This window comes from Apodemus sylvaticus, chromosome 7 (assembly GCF_947179515.1).
Source record: "Apodemus sylvaticus chromosome 7, mApoSyl1.1, whole genome shotgun sequence".
NCBI lineage: Eukaryota > Metazoa > Chordata > Mammalia > Rodentia > Muridae > Apodemus > Apodemus sylvaticus.
The window spans coordinates 20,439,509-20,459,413 of NC_067478.1; the positions used below are offsets into that span (position 1 = coordinate 20,439,509).

Here is a 19,905-nt window from a genome sequence, read left to right on the forward strand (position 1 = left end):
TTGGCTCTATATAGTCTGTGGGATAGTCAACATCCCCAGGGGAACGTTATCCAGAGTCTGTCACCCACCATAGACTCGGGCCAATAAGAGACCATTTCTGAGGCTCCCCAAGGCTCTTCTTTTTGCTGTTTCCTGCAGGTCTTATACGGCACAGGTCTGTGTCTGGTGTGAAAAGAATCTCTGGGGGAGTGAACAAGGGGAGGTTTACCTCTCGTCCATTATATCTATCAGTGTGTGAAAGCACAGCCCAGCTCTGTCTGGTATTCCACAGATACTCTCTGTCTTTCTTCTCACACCTTTACTTTGTGACTGAGCTAATAAGCAGAGAACCATAGAAGGAAGAGAAGTCCACATAGAGAGAGACAGCAGCAGTACAATGACTAAGACTAAAGCTTGGGGGTCCCAGGAACCCCACGAGTCCTGTAATGGAACGTTCGAGGCTTTGCAGGCTTAGAATGGCTGGCAGAAGCTAAATATAAACCCAGATGCTTTCAATACAGCTGCTCTGGCCATTAGCCTATCTAGCAAGGCAGTGCTGCGGATGAGTGTTTGTCCCCGCCGTGATCCCATGGCTAACTACACACACCATGGTTTACCATCTCTGCCCGGCTTCAGAAGAGGAGAGCAGCGTGCATTTGAAAGACCAAATGGAAAATTCAAAGGATGCTACCGGCATTTGCATCTACCATAGAGTAAAAACCTCACAAGTCTAGCTTGTAAGTCAGGGAGCATCTGTGATATTAATTTATTGCCTTAATTTATCCTGCCAGATAAAGGCACTTTTGCATTTCTTTTCCCGCCCCTTTTGTTAGGGGTTAGTTCTGGGCTCAGAATCCTCTGATGATTCACATTGAGAATGCCCTGGAAAGTTAATTGTAATGACACATTTCATTTTGCCTTCTCTTTCTTTCCACTCCACTACAGATCCACAAACCCATTATTATGCCGTGGCCATGGCAAAGAAGGGAACAGGCTTCCAACTGAACCAGCTCCAAGGCAAGAAGTCCTGCCATGCTGGCCTGGGCTGGTCGGCTGGGTGGTACGTTCCCCTCAGCATCCTGCTTCCTTCTGGCTCTCGGGAAACAGGTGAGACATCTGGGGCTGGGTGCCCTCAAGTGGGGCTCCTGCATGGATGGTCTAAATGGATGATGTTGGGGTTACACAATATGCCAGTCCTTTGTCTTGTTGCTGTGTAAAGTACACAACAAAGGAAACTTCAGGAAGGAAGGGCTTATTGGGACTCGAAGTCTGAGGGAACAGTCCATCACAGTGGGGAACTCATGGCATCAGGAGCTCAAGACAGGGCTGGTGTTCATCTCTCTCTCTCTCTCTCTCTCTCTCTCTCTATATATATATATATATATATATATAGGTATATTGGTATATAGATATAGATATATAGGTATATAGATATAGATATATAGGTATATAGATATATAGGTATATAGATATATAGGTATATAGATATAGATATATAGGTATATAGATATATAGATATATAGGTATATAGATATATAGATATATAGATATATAGATATATAGATATATAGATATATAGATATATAGATATATAGATATATAGATAAATGGATATATGGATATGTGGATACATAGATATATTGATATGTGGATATGTGGATATATGGATATATAGATATATGGATATATAGATATATAGATATATAGATATATGGATATATAGATATATAGATATAAAGATATGTGGATATATGGATATATAGATATATGGATATATGAATATTTGGATATATAGATATATAGATATATGGATATATAGATATTTAACCCAGGACCCTGTCCCATCAATGGTGACACACCTGTGTTCAGGGTAGCTCTTCCCTCATTAGTTAAACTTTTCTGGAAACATCCTCATAGACACACATTCAGATATGTGTTTCCATGATGATTCCAAACCCAGTTGATAAGGCGTGTTAACCGTTGCTCAGTCCCTGATGAATATGTCATGTTTTATGTTCTCCAAGAAGGAGTAAGAGTATACACCAGCATCACATAGCTGGCAGAGTCTTCTCTCGGTAGAGGTGCTGAGCCGTCCGTCTCTTCTTCGTCGGGGAATTGCAGCAGTTTGTCTTGGCAAGGGCATCCTTGAAAGCCCCCGAGGAAGGTCACCTCCCTCCAAGCCTCCCAGGAAGGGACTCTGGGGACTCCCAGAAACCTCGCCAGCCCCTCACCTTGCCAGCCCCTCAGATTTCCACGTTTTCACGCAAGGGCTTGGGGCATGGGCAAGAACAGCAAGGACTGGTTGAGGCTAGGACATCGCTGGGTACCCCAGGCTTCTTGAGCATTTAGGATGAGCCGCAGTGAGCCCAGACCTGTTCAGTCCTTGAAGATGACCACCAGATCCTACACTGCAAAAGTGGTCCCTTTCTGAGCTGGCAACTTCTGCAGTATTCATGGGGTGTTTTGTTTTGTTTTGTTTTGTTTTGTTTTGTTTTGTTTTGTTTTGTTTGGGGGTTTTAAAGACTTATGCATTCTTATGTCTATGAGTGCTGTATCTGCATGTATATGTGCATGCCAGAAGAGGGCGTCAGATCCCATTACTGATGGCTGTGAGCCACCATGTGGCTGCTGGGAATTGAACTCAGGACCTCTGGAAGAGCAGCCAGTGCCCTTAACCGCTGAACCACCTCTCCAGCCCCCAGCACTCATGTTTTAACAGAGAGGGACGGGCTACTCTGTGGGTCTGATGGAGTCTGGTGAAGTAGAACGGCCTTACCTCGGCTCTTGATGGGTTTTGACTTTTGTACGGATGTCCACTGTCCTTGGTGTCTCTGTAGACCACTGGACATCTCCCTGGGAAGCTAGGCAGGGGCTACTGGCTTGCTCCTCTCCTGACTCACCAGATCTACCAAATGCCCACCCCAAAGGGATCCCATGAGGTATCCCAGCCTCTGCGCACAGAAGGGTTGAAGTGGGCTGAGTTCGTGCAGTGAGGAAAGGCTGCTGGGTGATGACCAGTCTGCACGGGGTCTTCAGTGTTCTGCCTGGTCCTGTAAGGTGTTGGTGAATTAACAGGGTGCAGGGCACTGGTCGCGTCTCCTCTTGACATGGGTCAACAGTTCCCACACTCTGCAGCCAACAAGCCAGCAAGCATTTTCATGGCCTTGAGCCCTGGGTGCACCTGAGTGTGATTCTCAAACACACAGGGCCCTGGGCCATGCATCAATTCCAGCATGGGCACTGTCAGGTACCTACGGCGGGCTCCCTGTACATCCTTCTTAGAAGCAGGCCTGGGAGATGTCCGCAGACTTGTGCTCTCCTGTAGGGCAAACATGCGTAATCTGAAGGCTTTAGCCGGCTCATGCCCTGTGGCTCTGTCTCTGTTGAACAGCAGCCGCCACGTTCTTCTCCAGCAGCTGTGTGCCCTGTGCAGATGGAAAGGCGTTTCCCAGCCTGTGCCAACTGTGTGCGGGGCAGGGGACAGACAAGTGTGCCTGCTCCTCCCAAGAACCATACTTTGGCGACTGGGGAGCCTTAAAGTAAGTCAAACCTTTGCTCTGGAACTGGGGGGGTCTACTAGCTACTTTTCTCTTTTTTCTAAATAAGTATTTAATTGTTAAATTATTTTAATTTATTATCATATTATTAATTTAATAAAAATTAATAAATTATTTAAAATAATTTATATTTTATAAGTTATATAGACACTTTACATAAATAATCAGACTATATGCATTTGTGGTTTGTCTGCCAGTATGTCTGTGAGAGGGCATTGAATCCCTGGAACTGGAGTTACAGACAGTTGTGAGCTGCCATGTAAGGGCTGGGAATTGAACCCAGGTCCTCCGAAGACAGCTGAGTCATCTCTCTAGCCTCTTAGTTGCTTTTCTCATTACTGTGACTAAATGCCTGACAAGCAATTTGTGAAGAGTTTATTTCGGCTCACTGTTTGGGGGGATATCGTCCATGGTGACGGGAAAGGCGTGGTGGCGGGAGCAGGAGCTAGAGTGGGGGTTACCTGGAGTGGGGGACACTAGTGTTTGGCCACTTTGTTCTTTTCATTCAGTGCTAGGCTCCAGCCCATAGCACACCACCACCACATTTAGGGTGCATCTTCCCACCTTAATTAACCTAGGAACACCCTCGCAGATATGACCTGTGCTTGTCTCCTATGTTATCTGATCCAGTCTAATTGACAACCAATATCAGCCATGGAAGAATCAGAGGCACAGGATAGAACAGGACATACCCCTGGCATCTAGATGGCATGGCCATCAGGATCCAGAGTCCCTCCCGTGGCTTACCCCTGCTTCTAAGCATCCTGAAGAACAATCTTATTTGTGGAAGACATTTCTGTCTCCCCAAAACTGGGGTCATGACATGCCAACATGCCCCATGATAACAGAAGTGCCCGTGTGTGTGTGTGTGTGTGTGTGTGTGTGTGTCAAATGAATCTCCTTCCTGGAGACCAGGGTCTATAGATGCAGGCTCAGCAGCCTCCAGATAGCCACCTTTGGTGTTTTGCCTATGCTTCTCTATTCTCTGTAGAAGGTGACTGCTCAGACCAAAGCAGAACTTGCTGGGCTTTGAGGTTATTTGACAGGTTTAGTTGTTACTGTTGTTGTTTTGTTGGTTTTTCGAGACAGGGTTTCTCTGTGTAACAGTCCTGGCTGTCCTGTAACTCCCTTTGTAGACTAAACTGGTCTTGAGCTCACAGAGATCCCCCTGCCTCAGTCTCTTGAGTGTTGGGGATCAAAGCTGTGTTGTGATTGCTGTTAAGACACTGTATTCAGAGGCTTGGGGAAAGGGTGGAGGAGTCCACGCTGTCTGCTGTTCTCCGCAGTGCGGATCACAGCGGTCTCTCTGCCACTGAGAGCTTCTGATGACTTTTTGTTCTTTCCATAATTTATTTTTTTAAATTCACATCGCATTGCAATCACAGCCCCCTTCCTAGTCCCATCCTTACAAATCTCTTACCCAATTACCCCTTCCCTTTATCCTCAGAGAAGGGAAGGAAAGCCCCACCCTGAGTACCACCCTGCCCTGGGACATCTAGTCCCAGCTCGACTAAGCTCAGCATCTCCCACTGAGGCCCAACTGGGCAGGTCCAGCTAGGGGAAGGGGATCCAATGGCAGGCAACAGAGTCAGGGACAGCCCTTGCTCCATTTGTTAGGGGACCCACATGAGGACCAAGCTGCACATCTGCTACAGATGTGTGGGGGTCCTAGGTCCAGCCCCTGCATACTCTTTGGATAGTGGTTCAGGCTCTGTGAGCCTCCATGGGCCCATGTTAGTTGACCCTGTAGGTCTTCTTGTGGTGTCTTTGACCCCTCTGGCTCACTCAATTCTATATTTCAGTCTTTCATACGACTCCCCGAGCTCCATCTGATGTTGGGCTGTGGGTCTGTCCATCTGCATCCATGCGCTGCTGGATGAAGCCTCTCAGAGGACAGTTATGCTTAGGCTCTGGTCTGCAAGCTTAACAGAGTATCAATAGTGTCAGGGGGGCTAGCTCTCATCCACGGGATGGATCTCAGGTTGGACCATTCCCTCTATCTCTACTCCATCTTTAACTCTGCACATCCTGTAGGCAGGACAAATTTTGGGTTGAAGGTTTTGTGGGTAGGTTGATGTTGCTGGTTGTGGTGGCTCACGTCGGTAGCATTTGCTGAAGGAGGTAGAGGTGTGAGGATTCCAGGCCAGTCTAGGCTACATGTCTGATGACTTGTAAATAGTCGGAACCAAACCAGTTGCTTTGAGCTGCTCCCTAGGAGGAATGCGAGGGTCCTGTCTTCTTCATCACCCCTTTCTGGAAATGTAAGGCCATTGTCTCTCTGAAGACAGATGGGTGCCACCATTTCCACCAAAGCCTCCCCATATTGAAGGGACATTGTGCAAGACACAGATGAGGTGTGTTCCCAGGCAGAGTGCCTGACCTTGGCTGTCCTGTTTGCAGATGCCTGCAGGATGGCACGGGGGATGTGAGCTTCGTGAGCCACCTGACAGTGTTTGGTAAGTGTTGGACAAAGAGTAAAGTGGGCCCCAGCCTGGACAAAGCCTCTGACTCTTGTCTCCAAAGGTATTTGTTTGTTTGTTTGTTTGTTTGTTTGTTTTTAACTTCTAGAGACTATTGATTTTGAGATGCTAATGCCATGGAAGAGATTTTATGAAAGCATTTCCACCATTTCTACATTGTTTAGGGCCCCACTTCTTCTTCTGAGTGCACATCTGTCTCACACTGACCACCCCCATTTCAGGGTGCACCTGTCCCTCCCCTGCTGCCTCAGCCAACCTGCAGATGCCTATACAAATCTAGTGAACACGACTGTTGGACTGCTATTTGCAACTTACTAACTAATGAAAGAAACTGCTTCAACAACACCCCGCATTAAACCAAGAGCCTTGTATATACTAGATAAAAGCTTTACCCCTGATCAACCAATCCCCCTTATTTTAAAAATTAAAATCAAAAGTAACATGACAAACCTTTCCACCATTTTGGATAATTTAGCTCTAACAAGCAAAGCAACATTTTAAAACAAGTTAAGATTACATATTCTGAGATTGTGGTGTGTGTGTATGTGTGTGTGTGTTTGTGTGTGTGTGTGTGCATGTGACTGTGTGTGTTTGTGTGTGTGCATTTGTATATGTGTCTCTCTGTGTGTGTGAGTGTATGTATGTGTATATATGTATGTATGTGTGAATGTGTGTGAGCATGTGTCTGTGTGTACATGTGTATGTGTAATGTGTATGTGACTGTGTCATTGTGTATATGTATCTGTGTGTGTATGTGCTTGTATGTGTCTGTGTATGTGTGTGTGTTTATGTGTGTCTATGTATGTGTGTGTATTTGTGTATGTGTTTTTGGGTGTGTGTGGGTGCATGAAAGTTCTGTGCACTGACACCAGAACCTCGTGCATCCCAGGCAAACACACTGCCACAAGGTTGCGTTCCTAAATCTCCCTTTGCTTTTCACGTTTTAGTGTTGGTCATTTGAAACAAGAGCTCACTAAGTCTCCCAGCTGGTCTTCAACTCGTTCTCTAACCCCTACAGGTCTCAAATTTCCTGTCTTCCTGCCTAGGCCCCCAAAGTAGCTGGGGTTACAGGAAAAGGTCACCGGGCCTGGCCAGATTCTTGGTTTTGTAGCCAATTAAATATCAGATAGGAGCACTATGCCACTCAAAACGTTCAAAGCTCAAACATGCGCCTACTTTTATAATGAATGCTTCCAGGAAGTGTCCAGGGACTTCACTTTCAATATGAGACTTATTAATCCCAAAGACCGCCTGTGTTCATTTTCCAGGCCTGCCAAAACAAAGTACCACATGCTGGATGCTTTAAGCAACAGAACTCACCATCTCCTCCTTCTGAAAGCTGCAATTTTAAGATCAGGGTGTCAACAGTGTTGGTTCCTTCTGAGGATGTGAGGAAGAATCTCCCGCGCTGCTCTCTTGACTGGGTGGCCATCTCTGGTGTTCCTTGACTTGTACATACATATCATCACTGTCTGACATCACACTGACGTCACGCTGACGTCATGCTTGCATGGCAGTCTCCCTGTGTGTACATCTATGCCTCAGTTTCCTCTCTCACAAGAACACCGGTTGTATTGATTAGGAGCCTACTATATATTCCACTATGTCATATCTTAACAGCACACATTCGTAAGGACTACTTCAAAGTAAGGTCACTCTTGGGGATGCTGCGGATTATGACTTCAATCTATGAATGCTCTGGGTCTACAACACCCAAATCAACACAGTAGCAACCAGAAACTTGTGTTTCACACCTGCAGAGTTCCCTGACTGGGACCCAGGGACCCCTTCTCGCCCTTGGCCCTCTCAGCACTTTCCTCAAGCAGGCCCTGTCTCTGGGAGAACGTGGCTGCCTTCACGAGGGTCATGAATTGCCCCAGCATGGCAGCATCACTGAGACCTTGACAAGACCTTGCCTCTCTGACTCTGTCTCTTCGTGTCTATGATGTGATCATTCCATGTCTGGCCTCCTTTACCTTGGAGGATCGAGTGTAAAGAGACCTGGGCAGCAGTGAGCCTTGCATACAATCGCATGGTTTATCACTGCTAAACATATGTTCGCTGCCACCATTCGTATCTTCAGATCCACAGGGATATGGGCAGCTGGAGGGTGCCTGGGCCAAGCATGGTACCCAACCCTGTGTGAACCACAGTAGGACTGTAAGCCTGTTGTTTCCCTGATGAGCCCCCTGCTCTCTCATCTGTGTAAAGTGTGTCTGGAAAGGATTCTCTCTCTCTCTGTACCCTTCAGGCCACTCATTCTGTGGTGGTAGTTAGAGGTCTGCACAGCTCCCTGCTTAGCCTGCTCACCCGAACTATCTTTCCTCAGAGGTCATGCCAACAAAGGCCGAAAGGGACCAGTATGAGCTGCTCTGCGCTGACAACACCCGCAGGCCAGTGGATGAATATGAACAGTGCTACCTGGCCCGCGCCCCTTCTCATATTGTGGTGGCTCGCAGTGTGGATGGCAAGGAGGACTCCATCCAAGAGCTTCTCAGAGTGGCCCAGGTAACCCCTTCCAACATCCTTTCCTCAGCCTGCAGCTGCTTGCTTCAGTGTGTGTGAGGTTGTGCATTCAGGATACAATGGGTGATACCTTTACAATCTACCTGCTATGTGTTTATTCCAGACAGTCGAACCCATAAGGACCATGTGACTGGTACCACCAACCCAGGGCTAAGGATTCTCAGAAGTACTTCCTGTCTCATTTCCAGTCTCTTTTCCTTCTAAGGAGTCCCACCCTCTTCAACAAAGCGCTTCCCTTGTGACCCTTTCCCTGGCCTTTGGTTTCCCTGACAGAGGAACACAAACACTATCTCTCATTGGTGGAAATCTCTCCCAGCCATCCTCTGTACCCCTCCCCATCTGTGCCAACACTGTGATCAGACTCAGAGATGAACTAGTTGTCCCCAAATCACCCAGGCACAAGGAGATCATGCACACATTATCACCAAGAGGAATTACATTACACAACCTCAAGAATATGGGCTCTGTACTCTGTGCTTTAACAGACACACTGATTTGAAGGGCATTTCTGGGATAAATCCTGAGGCCTGGGGATGTGTGTGTGTGTGTGTGTGTGTGTGTGTATAAAAGGGGTGAGGGGTTATTAGAAAAATCAGCAGGTAGCATTTTGTGCAGAGCCACTGCAAGATCAAAATATAGTCATTTGATTTTTTTTGCTATTGCTATCGTTGTGTTTTGGTTTTTGTGGAGTCAGGTCTCACAAAAACCAAATTAACCGAGACTGGCCTTGAGTTTGCTAAGCAGCCAAAGGTGGACTTGAACTCCTTATCCTCCCTTCCTAGACCCCCAAGTGGGGGATTACAGACCTGTGTTGTCATACCTAGCAAATGCAGTCCTTTGGAAGAGAGCTCGGGCAGGTACCACTATAAGCTGAAATCAGGAACAATGTGGGCCAGGCAATGGAGACACAGACAAAGGGCCTTGTGGTATTTTGGAAACCTGAAAGGAAAAGAGACTATTTAATAACCAATCCTTAGCAACAAGCCTGAGGTAAAGAGAAAGGGCCAGGACACCTACCCTGCATCCCTAGTGGCAACTTCAGAGTACAGTCTGGCATCACCACCAGGGCAGTCAGTCAGGAAGGAGGAAGCCATCACTCTGCCCATGGGAACACACAGGAAGAACCCTACTAGAGACGGACACATGGCCAACTCAAACCCCCTTTCTAGGGGTCGGGGGTCAGCTCAGTGCAGTTTTCCTGAGTCTACATTTCACAGACTAGATGGGATTTGAGTAAAACTGTCTTTGAAGAACTTGTTAGAAGCCCTGGAATTGTCTTTGTGCATGGCTATCTCCCTTTATTTGTGTGTAAGGGGTTATTTAAAAAGCTTCAGTGGATGTCTGTAATTGTAGAAAGTCCCAAACCCTACAGATAGATATATAGATGTATAGCTAGGCAGTTAGATAAATAGATCAATAATTGATAGGTAGATAGATACCCCTGGATGCAGTGAGCTGTTCTAGTAAACCTATCACTGTGCTTTAAAAGAAATCAAAATAAAACCATTGTAAGTTAGCAATCTGTACATTCAAATGTACGATAAAGATTAATGTATAAATAATAGATTATCAATAATAACAAAACACAACCATATACTACAATTAAAGTTATTTAAAGTTTAATTCCTCTTTCTGGAACTTTCCATTTAGTATTTTCAGAATGCTATTAACTGTTGGCAACTGAAATCACAGAAAGAAACTGTGGATAAGTGTTAGCATTATTATTAGTTATTATTGTCATCATTATTATTTTTATTATTACTTTATCTATTTTATTTCAAGCCTCACATCTTGGCACAACTTGTAGGTGCATTTGTTTTATTTATTTTATTTGGGGTCTTTTACTTCTACCTCCCTTGGACCCTTATTCCTTCCAACAGCCCAACACAGGGGGAGGAGAGAAAGAAGGTTAGAGAGGAGAGGGGCATGGCTCTCCTTTTAGCCTACTTTCTGCTGATTGGGAGTGTTGGGTTCCTTGGGGGTGGGGAGCAGCCCGATCTTCATGGCCAGGACATCTTCAGCTTCTTGACTCTTTGCTTATGACCACTTAGCTAACCGCGACAACAGAAACCGGGAGCAGTGGGGAAAGCTGCCTTCTGTCTTCTGCTCCTGCTCTTCCTCCTCTTCCTCCTCCCTTTCTCCTGTCCTCCACCCATCCTCGTCCTCCTTGTCATCGTCATTGTCATTGTCTTTGTCCTCCTCCTCTCTTCTTGTTCTTCTTGTTCTTCTCGTTCTCCTCTTCCTCCTCCTCCTGTCCCTCCTGGCCTCTCTTGGGGCTGCATTTCTACCCTCTCCAGAGTCCTCAGAATTAAACTATCTGTAGCTGGCACAATTACACCCCTGCCAGATCACGCATCCGGCAAGTCGTCAGCTGCTCTGAATAATCTGAAGCAGCCCCATATCCCACATCTGGGATTAAAAACAAAAGCATGTTTATGTAACATAACAGGTTTTTTTCAGATTTATTTATTTTATGTATATTAGTACACTATTGCTCTCTTCAGACACACCAGAAGAGGGCATCGGATCCCATTACAGATGGTTGTGAGCCACCATGTGGTTGCTGGGATTTGAACTCAGGACCTCTGGAAGAGTAGACAGCACTCTCAACTGCTGAGCCAACTCTCCAGCCCCATACCTGAGTTTTTAAAGAAACCAAATTTCTCTCTACAGGCAGGGATGGCCGCATGGCTCCCACCCCCTCCCTTACCTAGTTCGGGTTCGTTTTGTCTTTACTTTCACCTCCGTATCAACAATGCTTTTCCATTCCTTTTCCTGCCTCTGGTCAGGAACACTTCGGAAAAGACAAGCCATCAACCTTTCAGCTCTTTGGCTCCCCACACGGGAAGGACCTGCTGTTTACGGATGCTGCTCGTGGACTGCGAAGGGTCCCTCCAAAGATGGACATCCATCTGTACCTGGGATATGAGCTTCTCTCTGCCATTCGGAATCTAAAGAGAGGTATGTCAGACTCGGGAGGGGACCTGCCAAGCTTCAACCACGGGTGTGGCAGAGGCCTTGGACTGAGATTTTGCTGGTGGCTGCAAGTTTCTCTTAACCTTAGTGGCCAGCAAAGCCCACAAGAGCTACTCAATACACTGGGCTAACAAGCAGATGTTCTGCTAAGCCAGGAGAAAAGGCTATGCTATTTAAGGACAAGAATGTTATACTGGTGGAAGTGGTGGTGCTGGGACTTGAATTCAGAGCCTCACAGATATTAAGCAGGGGCTTGATCAGTGAGGTATTCTGGTCCCTACATAAGGGATTTGAGAACCTTTCTATTATAGACAATTTAAGCCAACGGTGGTTCCAGGTTCTTGTATTAATTGGGTCTACTCACCCAGTGGTGGGTCTGGGTCATTCCATCCTAAGCTGACCAGGAAACACATCCATGATCACAGTCAGGAGCAGAGCTAGGATGGCAATCGCGGAGCTTTGAGTGCAGCGCCCCGCTTCCACTGGCCCAGCATCCCGCTTCCACTGACCCAGCATCCCGCTTCCACTGGCCCCTCTCCCCCTCTCTTCCCTTCTCTGTTTTCACCCCGCCCCCATTTAGTCAAACAATAGACACTGAGCATCTACAAAAGAGCAGTTCCCGGTGTTAGAGGAGCTAACACAGCAGGTGACTGTGAGCAGCATCCGAGCTGAACACATGACTGCTGTGGGCTGTTCCCTGGATGGAAGTTCTGGAAAGTTCCAGGAGGGCCAGCTTTGGAATGGAGAGCTAAGAAGCTTCCCTGGGGAGGTGATCTCAGGAGGGATGGAAGGCCTCCACCTTCACTGCTCTTTATGAACACCTTGTCCCCACTTCTCCTGGACAATGACAGGCGGCAAGGAGCTATGGCAAGGATTGAGTCGCGCCCACTCTTTGCCATCAACGATGCCCTACTGGGCATCATGTCTGCAGCCATCTGGGGCGTTCTTTGGGTCCTTGGATCATCTCTATGCATCCTAGGTGTTCAAGACTCCCAGAGGGTGAAGTGGTGCGCAGTGGGCCAGCAGGAGAGGGCCAAATGCGACCAGTGGAGTGCTGTGAGTGGTGGCGCTATGGCGTGTGCCACGGAGGAGACCCCTGAGGACTGCATTGCTGCCATCACGGTAGGAAATCCCGCTCCCTCATCTGGGCTACATCTCCTATAACCATTTTTTATCATAGAGATCATATTTACAACTATAAGAATACATTAGTTGCTCCCATTAGGATCTTAATTAATTAAAATGCCAAGTTAATTATGAATGAATTTCTTAATGGTTATTCATTATTTTGTTAGTTAATTATTTATTGAAACCGTTCCTTGCACCATAGTTCTGAGTGTGGTGCTGATGGGATTTAGGGGATGGATTTGATTCCATTGGTGGAAAGAAAACATTTTCCATGATGCAGATTAAATCTGAATCTGGCCGTGTGGGTTCTGAATTTAGTGACAATGGCCATAAAGAAAGTGTGCTCTGGGCATGTCCATAAGGGTCTCCTAAGAGGACGCAGGAATGTCCAGAGAGCACGGCTTGAATCAGGCATGTTTCTAGCTGACAGGCCAAAGGCAGGTCTGGTTTTCTAAATTCCACATTTCCACCAGTGCTGCTGCCTCATTAAACAAGGCACATGGCAGGCCATAGATGGAGACTCTGAGGGTCAGTGGGATCTGAGCCACACAGTTCAGGGCTGATTTCTTTCTTAACTTCAGAAAGGAGAAGCGGACGCCATGAGCCTGGATGGAGGGTTTGCCTACATCGCAGGCCACTGCGGCCTGGTGCCTGTGCTGGGCGAGAACTACCGTGAGTAGAGGGCGGGGCTTGTGGGAGGGTGTGTGTCTCCCTGGGCCATGGGCACAAAGGCGAAGAAGTAATGCCATTTTCTGATAAGATGATGATGAATATTTTTGACTCGGGGCTTTTTGAAGCAGAATCTTCTACTCCCCAGTCAGAACCAGCTAAGCTGCAGATGTGGGTGTTGGGCATGTTTGTGAGGGCGTGTGGTGGGTAGTGCTTGCCAAATAGGCCCTGGGTTTAACTTGTTGCTAGCTCAGGGAAGATGTCAGATACAGATAGTGACTTCAAAAGGATATCTGCCAAGATGTGCAGCGGTCTCTCTTCTGCTCCCGTTCTATGGGCATCTTATTGTATTTTGTATCTGTTTGAGCATTGAGATTCAGGGATGGAACCTAATGTTCTAACAACAAACGCCAGGGGAAGAAGCTAAATGGGCTGCGGAACCTTTGACTGGTGACAACCAGCGATTGATGGCTAAGCCAACATTTCTTATTTTATTCCATCTCAGCTGAGATCGAGAAGCTCACAGCTTGGGTAGAATGACTCGTGTAGGAGTTTAACGAGGACCTTCACTGGTTCTATTTTTCTTTTCAGTGTCTACCCCTGGCAGTGGGAGGCTGGGGTCTAAGTGTGTGAACGCACCTTTGGACGGTGAGTGAGTCAGCTTTTTGAACACTGGGGTTCAAAAGCAGAACCTTATCCTTGGGAAGAAGGCAAAGGAAGCCTTAAAAATGAAGAAAATTGGGGCTGAAGAAATGACTTAGCAATGAAGTGTGATGATTGGCCTTGAATCAAGACCAATCCTAGCCGGGCGGTGGTGGCGCACACCTGTAATCCCAGTACTCTGGGAGGCAGAGGCAGGCGGATTTCTGAGTTCAAGGCCAGCCTGGTCTACAGAGTGAGTTCCAGGACAGCCAGGGCTATACAGAGAAACCCTGTCTCGAAAAAAACAAACAACAACAACAACAACAACAACAACAACAACAAAAAAAAAAAGACCAATCCTCCCAGAGTTTTATCCAAGGTGGAACAAATCCAAAAAACAAAAAAACAAACAAAATAAAAAATCCAAGGTGGTTCTAAGTCATATCAAGTCAACGGTCAACATACACTATCACACCAAGTCTGTCTTTTATGTTTCTGTCTACCTCTACTATCTCTTCTGTCTCTCTTCCGTATATCTCTCTGCCTCTGTCTCTCCCATCTCTGTTTCCCTCTTTCTTGTCTGTCTCTGCCTCTCTTATCTCTCTCTGTCTCTTTCTCTCTCACACGATGTCAAAGATAGATGATAGCATTTAATGAAATAAGTATAAAAATCTTAGACCTGAAGACAGTATTAGTATTTTATTATAATAATTTTATCATCATCATCAGTAAAAGACAGTATTAGCTACTTGTATGACAGAGTCCAGTCAGTGGAAATTGCTTTACCACGAGAGAATCTAGCATTATCTCTGCCACTGGCACCGCTGCTGGGAACCTACAGATTCATCTACTCAACCCACTCACAGCAGGATGCTCGGAACACAAAGATTCTCCCACATGATGAGTTTTAACCATCACTGTACTAAAGAGAAGTGTGGGCACATAGAGAGACACCTGGGGTCATCTAGGAAGTAGCTAGTGAGACGTCTTCACCTGCCATGCTGAGCCCCGGCTTTCCCACATTTGAACACAGAGGGCAGGGGTGTGTGTGTAATAGTGGTGGGGGTGAGTGGCAGCATTTTCTAATTGTGAAGATTTAGAATTCTGTCTAACCTTGCCAATTCCATTCTTCAGCTCTGGCTTCCTAATGAGCACGACTCAGTAGTGTAGTCCTCGGATAGGGAGAACTGAAGTTCTGATGATCATCCCATGAGTTAGGAAGAAGGCAGGAATGCTCCATCCCACCAGAGAGCCATGGGATTATTTTAGAAGTAAAGGCGGCAAGACAAGGAGGGGTCCTGCCAGAGAAGCAGGGGCCCCCTTGGACTACTCCCACACTTCTGTTCTCACAGGTCCTGACCCACACTAAGGTCACACTTGCAGGCAAATGGCTATGCAGCCAATGGATGGAGCTGATCAGAAAATGGAGAAACCGAGTTCACATTCTCCTCCACACTGGGACTGCATTAAATGTTTGTTGGGGGTGGGGTGGAGCTTAGGGGGTGTGTCACATCCCGCTTTCATCTGCTCTCTTCCTCCAAGTAGTAAAGAGCTTGTGTCTCTGTGTCTCCACTACAAGGTTATTATGTTGTGGCTGTAGTTAAGAAATCAGATGCTGGCATCACCTGGAACTCTTTGCAAGGCAAGAAGTCCTGCCACACAGCTGTCGGCACTTCCGCAGGCTGGAATGTCCCCATGAGTTTAATACACAACCAAAGTGGGTCTTGCAAATTTGGTAAGTTTGTTCTGAAGGTGAGGTGGTGCCCTCCTTGGTCTTGTTTCTCAGTTGGGGGGAAATTCAATTCAGTGGATGGCAAGGAATGTCCTAGGTGGGTATTTGGGTCGTGGACTTGATAGACAGAAGGTGAGCTCCACCCCTTCCCAGGTAGCTCCTCCCCCTTTCTCCTCCTTTCACTACCTGCTTTTGGTGGGAGTTCATAGCTCTCAAGGCAGAACTCAGGGTAATGGCCCTGTTATGTCTTATGAACAGTCCAGGGGATAGATGGAGCCTTAGTAGTGTGTGTAAGTGTGCACATGCATGTTATTTTCACATTACATTGAATTGACAGCTTTCACACTTGAAGCCCTTTCACCAGGAAGGTCCTGCTCCCCGACTCCCTCCCTAGCCACTTCAGCTGCAGTCACTCTCAAGGGTACCTCAGGCTCCTTGCCCCTCCCACTTGACACATCCCATTCTGCCCCAGAGCAGCAGAACCTGGCTGGAGAAGAGCCCAGGACAACAGAGCAGACATTGTTCTGGAAAAGCTCTGGCCAATGGCCCCAGTGGGCCCCCAACACTCACAAGTGCAGCTGCTCCTCACACTTCCAATAATTGTCCCTGTGTCCACACACCTCAAACCCACACCTACCTGCCTCCTTCCTCGGTAGATGACCCAGTCAGTGGGCACCTTTAGAAGACAACGGAAGCCATCAGCGTCCCCCTGCTGAGTTTATGGACATCCCGACTGCTGCCTCTCCTCAGCCTCCTATGTGCCCAGATCCCTCTCCCTGCACTTGGGAATCACTCACTACAAAGCCTAAGACTCTCAGCTATTTTCCTCTTCTTAGCCTATCCAACAATTCCTTTCAACAAATCAATATTCCCGATGCCTCCATCTTTACGAAACTTAACTCCTACCACATTCTTCCTGCAGCCCCTGTCCACGTTCACTCTTTTCCTTTCCTGACAATCTTAAAAGCACTGTGGGAACCACACACCGTTGTCTCACATCTTGACTTCCTGCTGTCTGTCTTGCTGCATCATCCTGTGGGAATCACTGATGATGGAGACCCCCACAGTGCCCTCCAGCTGCACAACTCCTGCTCTCCCGGGCCACCCCCTCAATTCACTGTGAAACACCTGCTCCCCGACCTTTCTGAAGATGTCTGGACTTGGTTTTTCTCCTTCTCCTAAAGGGACCCATCCTTTCCAACCCAGTTAAGAGACAGTGGGGTTTCATAAAGCAGTTCTTTTCCCTGCCTAAGTCTCACCCCTAAGCACTCACATTCAAGGGCAGCCCAATCATATGGCTGCCCATACAAAACTGGGTTCTTGGTATGCACTGCATAAACGCTGACCGCTATTGCTGCTATTGTGTCTGAAGGACAATAACTCCCAAGCACAGATGCTCCTTGACACCACCCCTGCCAACGCACACATACACAACAGTCTCAAGAAGTTCAGTTTGGTCTCAAACTCACCAAACAGCTGAGGCCGATCTTGAACTTCTCATCTTCCCGTCTCCCAAGCGCTGGGATTACAGGCATGCACCACCCCATGCAGCTCAAACATTGATCTAATGAACTATTTCCATATCTCCTTAAGATCTCAACAGCATATTAAACTCATCCTATTTATTCAAAACTGCATTCTCTCATCCTAACCTGGTAGGTTCCAGAACTACCTAGCATGGTGGAAGACTGGAATCAAACTTGCCCAGCGACATCAGGTCTTCCTCCTTCTCCTCCTCCTCCTCCTTCTCTTCCTCCTTCCACACATCTTTTCTTACTTCACCTCTCCTCTCCTAGCCCCACACTGCAGTGGCCTGCCACCCGAGCTGAATGAACATCAACCCTAGACCCATCCACCTCTCAGTCAGGCAGACTTCTGTAAAGTGTGGCTCTGACTGTGCATGCCAGTCCACTGGGCCCAGCATTGTCTAAATCACTTCAGAGACCCCCTCACTCTAGAGATAAACAACAGTGGCTACACAGTTATATCCTCTGGGGTCTGGACCTCGCCCCTACCCTACTCCCTTCTCTTGACGGTCTATTCAAGTGGTCCCCATTAAGCTTTTTATGCTGTCTGGGCCCAGCTCCTCCCCAGGCCTTCTCAGGTGTCAGTCCCTGTCTGTCAGCTTCTCTTCCCCCCATTCTCTTGGGGACCGCCTACTCATTCCTCGTATCTTGACTCTCTGGTCTATGCAGAGCCCCTCTATCTTCAGTTTCGCGAAATCGTATTTCTTCTTCCCAGAGCAGCAGGGGCCATGCAGATCCATGGGTGTGGTGTCTTGAGTCGAATGGTACCCCAAGAGAGTAGGTTGTAAGGGAGAAGGGCCATGGTCAGTGTCTTCCCTGGAACCCGGTGCTTGGCAGCCATGGCTTCCCTAACTTGAAGTCACAATGACAAGCTTTATAAAGGGAAAACCAAGACAGCAGAGGCCAGAAAACATGGGTGTAGGTCAAACAAGCCAGCACACGCCCTTTCCACTCCACTAGAGTGACACGCTCTATCCACCCTTCAACACCCTGGTCCTGTGTGAGGACAGTGGTAGACTTCTGAGAACTCCCAGACTGGCTCGTCTCCAGTCAGTCCCTTTACATTGTCTGGAATCTTTTCTTTTATTCCATAATGTTCTTGTTCCTTTTTTGTTAGAAATAAATTTTGTATATGTAGAGTATGTCTGTGTTCATGTGGGTGTGGATATGTGTATATGTAGGTGCATGTATGCACTTATACATGCATGTATGGAGGCTAGAGATAGAGGCTGGGTATCTTCTTCAGTTGATCTCCATGTTACCATTATTGCTTGAGTAAGAGTTTCTCTGTATAGCTCTGATGGTCCCGAGATCCAACAGTCTCTGCCTCTTAAGTGCTGGGATTAACAGCTTCTGTCTTAGTTTTTGAGACTGGGTCTCTCACTGAACCTGGAGCTCACCATGTGGACTAAACTGGCAGGTCAGTACGGTGCAGGGATCCACCTGTCTCTCCCTTCCACAGCACTGAAGTTACAGATTTACACCGCTGTACCCAGCTTTTAGGTAGGTTCTGGGGAATCCAAACTCCAGTCCTCTTGCTTCCATGGTATGCACTTTGCTGCCTGAGCCATCTCCCAGCCCCTTAATAATGTTGCCAAATAATAAGCTGTGTGCTTGTGTTACAGGCAGTCTTAGGGACACACCCCAGGGGCTTTCCTGTGATCACAGGAAGAGCTGACTCTGGCTTGTCCTTCCTCGCAGATGAATTCTTCAGTCGCAGCTGTGCCCCGGGGTCTGATCCTGACTCTCGTCTCTGTGCTCTGTGTGCTGGTGGTAACAACCCAGCCCACCTGTGTGCTGCCAACAATGATGAGAAGTATCATGGCCCCAGCGGAGCTCTCAGGTTAGCGTCTGTGCCTTTCTTCTCTTGGCATAGCCCCTCTAACCCCTCATCTCATCCTCTCATCCTTTTGACCTTTCATCCTTTCGGTATCCGGGTGTTGATTTAGAAGGATTCAGAACTGGAGACCAGGGTTACCCCTGATATTCAGCCAGGTTCTCTAACACTTAACTCCCTTGGTCTAGTGCCTGAGGGCACTTCAGGGATTCGGATAGGGCAAGATTGGTGGTACAGAGTCTAGTTTTCCTCTTTGCTTTTGTGCAACTGTAGATAAGCCATGGGTTCTGTAAGAGCTCAACTGTCAACCACAGGAGAGACCCAGACTCTGACTTCCTACACTTAGCTCCTGCGTGTCTTTTACAATAGAGCTGTCTAGGTACCACTTTTCATTCAAGAGAAAGAAGACATACTTACAGACCATTGAGTAGCAGGTGCTCTTCTAGGTAGCTGGCGAGCAGTAAGACACACACAGTCCTGTCAACTCTGAGTCCCTGTAGAAAAACAAGGCAGTAAACAGACAAGTAAAGAAAATTCTTCTCAACTAAATATGCAATAGAGAGACCAAGAGGAGGGATGAGTTAGGGAGCTTTCCATTCTTGTAACAAAACACCTGAGACAATCAGCTTATAAGACAGAAAGGTTGATTTTAGCTCATGGACTTAGTGGTTCTAAGAAGAACCAGTGCAGCTGGCATCCAACAGCCTGTTTCAAAGACATGTCTCAATGACCTAAGGATTTCTCACTAGGACCCTTCTCCTTCTGGCTTCATCTCTAACACCATCACCTCAGAACCAAGCTCTTTTATAAATTTAAATTTAAAGTTTATTTTAATTTTTATGTGTGTACATAT

General features: G+C 47.1%; 1 protein-coding gene across 5 annotated transcripts in view; it reads left to right on the top strand.

Moving 5' to 3' along the window:
• Nucleotides 1–19,905, top strand: part of LOC127688643 (inhibitor of carbonic anhydrase) — a 35,922-nt gene that overhangs the window by 8,208 nt on the left and 7,809 nt on the right. For 4 of the 5 annotated variants that reach the window (XM_052187495.1, XM_052187496.1, XM_052187498.1 and 1 more), the window contains exons 4-13: nt 925–1,086; nt 3,371–3,518; nt 5,937–5,992; nt 8,346–8,524; nt 11,332–11,503; nt 12,498–12,640; nt 13,228–13,318; nt 13,907–13,963; nt 15,537–15,692; nt 18,917–19,058. In XM_052187495.1, coding sequence (XP_052043455.1) covers nt 925–1,086; nt 3,371–3,518; nt 5,937–5,992; nt 8,346–8,524; nt 11,332–11,503; nt 12,498–12,640; nt 13,228–13,318; nt 13,907–13,963; nt 15,537–15,692; nt 18,917–19,058 — 1,306 coding nt within the window. The remainder of the gene's footprint in view (nt 1–924; nt 1,087–3,370; nt 3,519–5,936; nt 5,993–8,345; nt 8,525–11,331; nt 11,504–12,497; nt 12,641–13,227; nt 13,319–13,906; nt 13,964–15,536; nt 15,693–18,916; nt 19,059–19,905) is intronic. The other variant, XM_052187494.1, reaches the window with a different exon arrangement.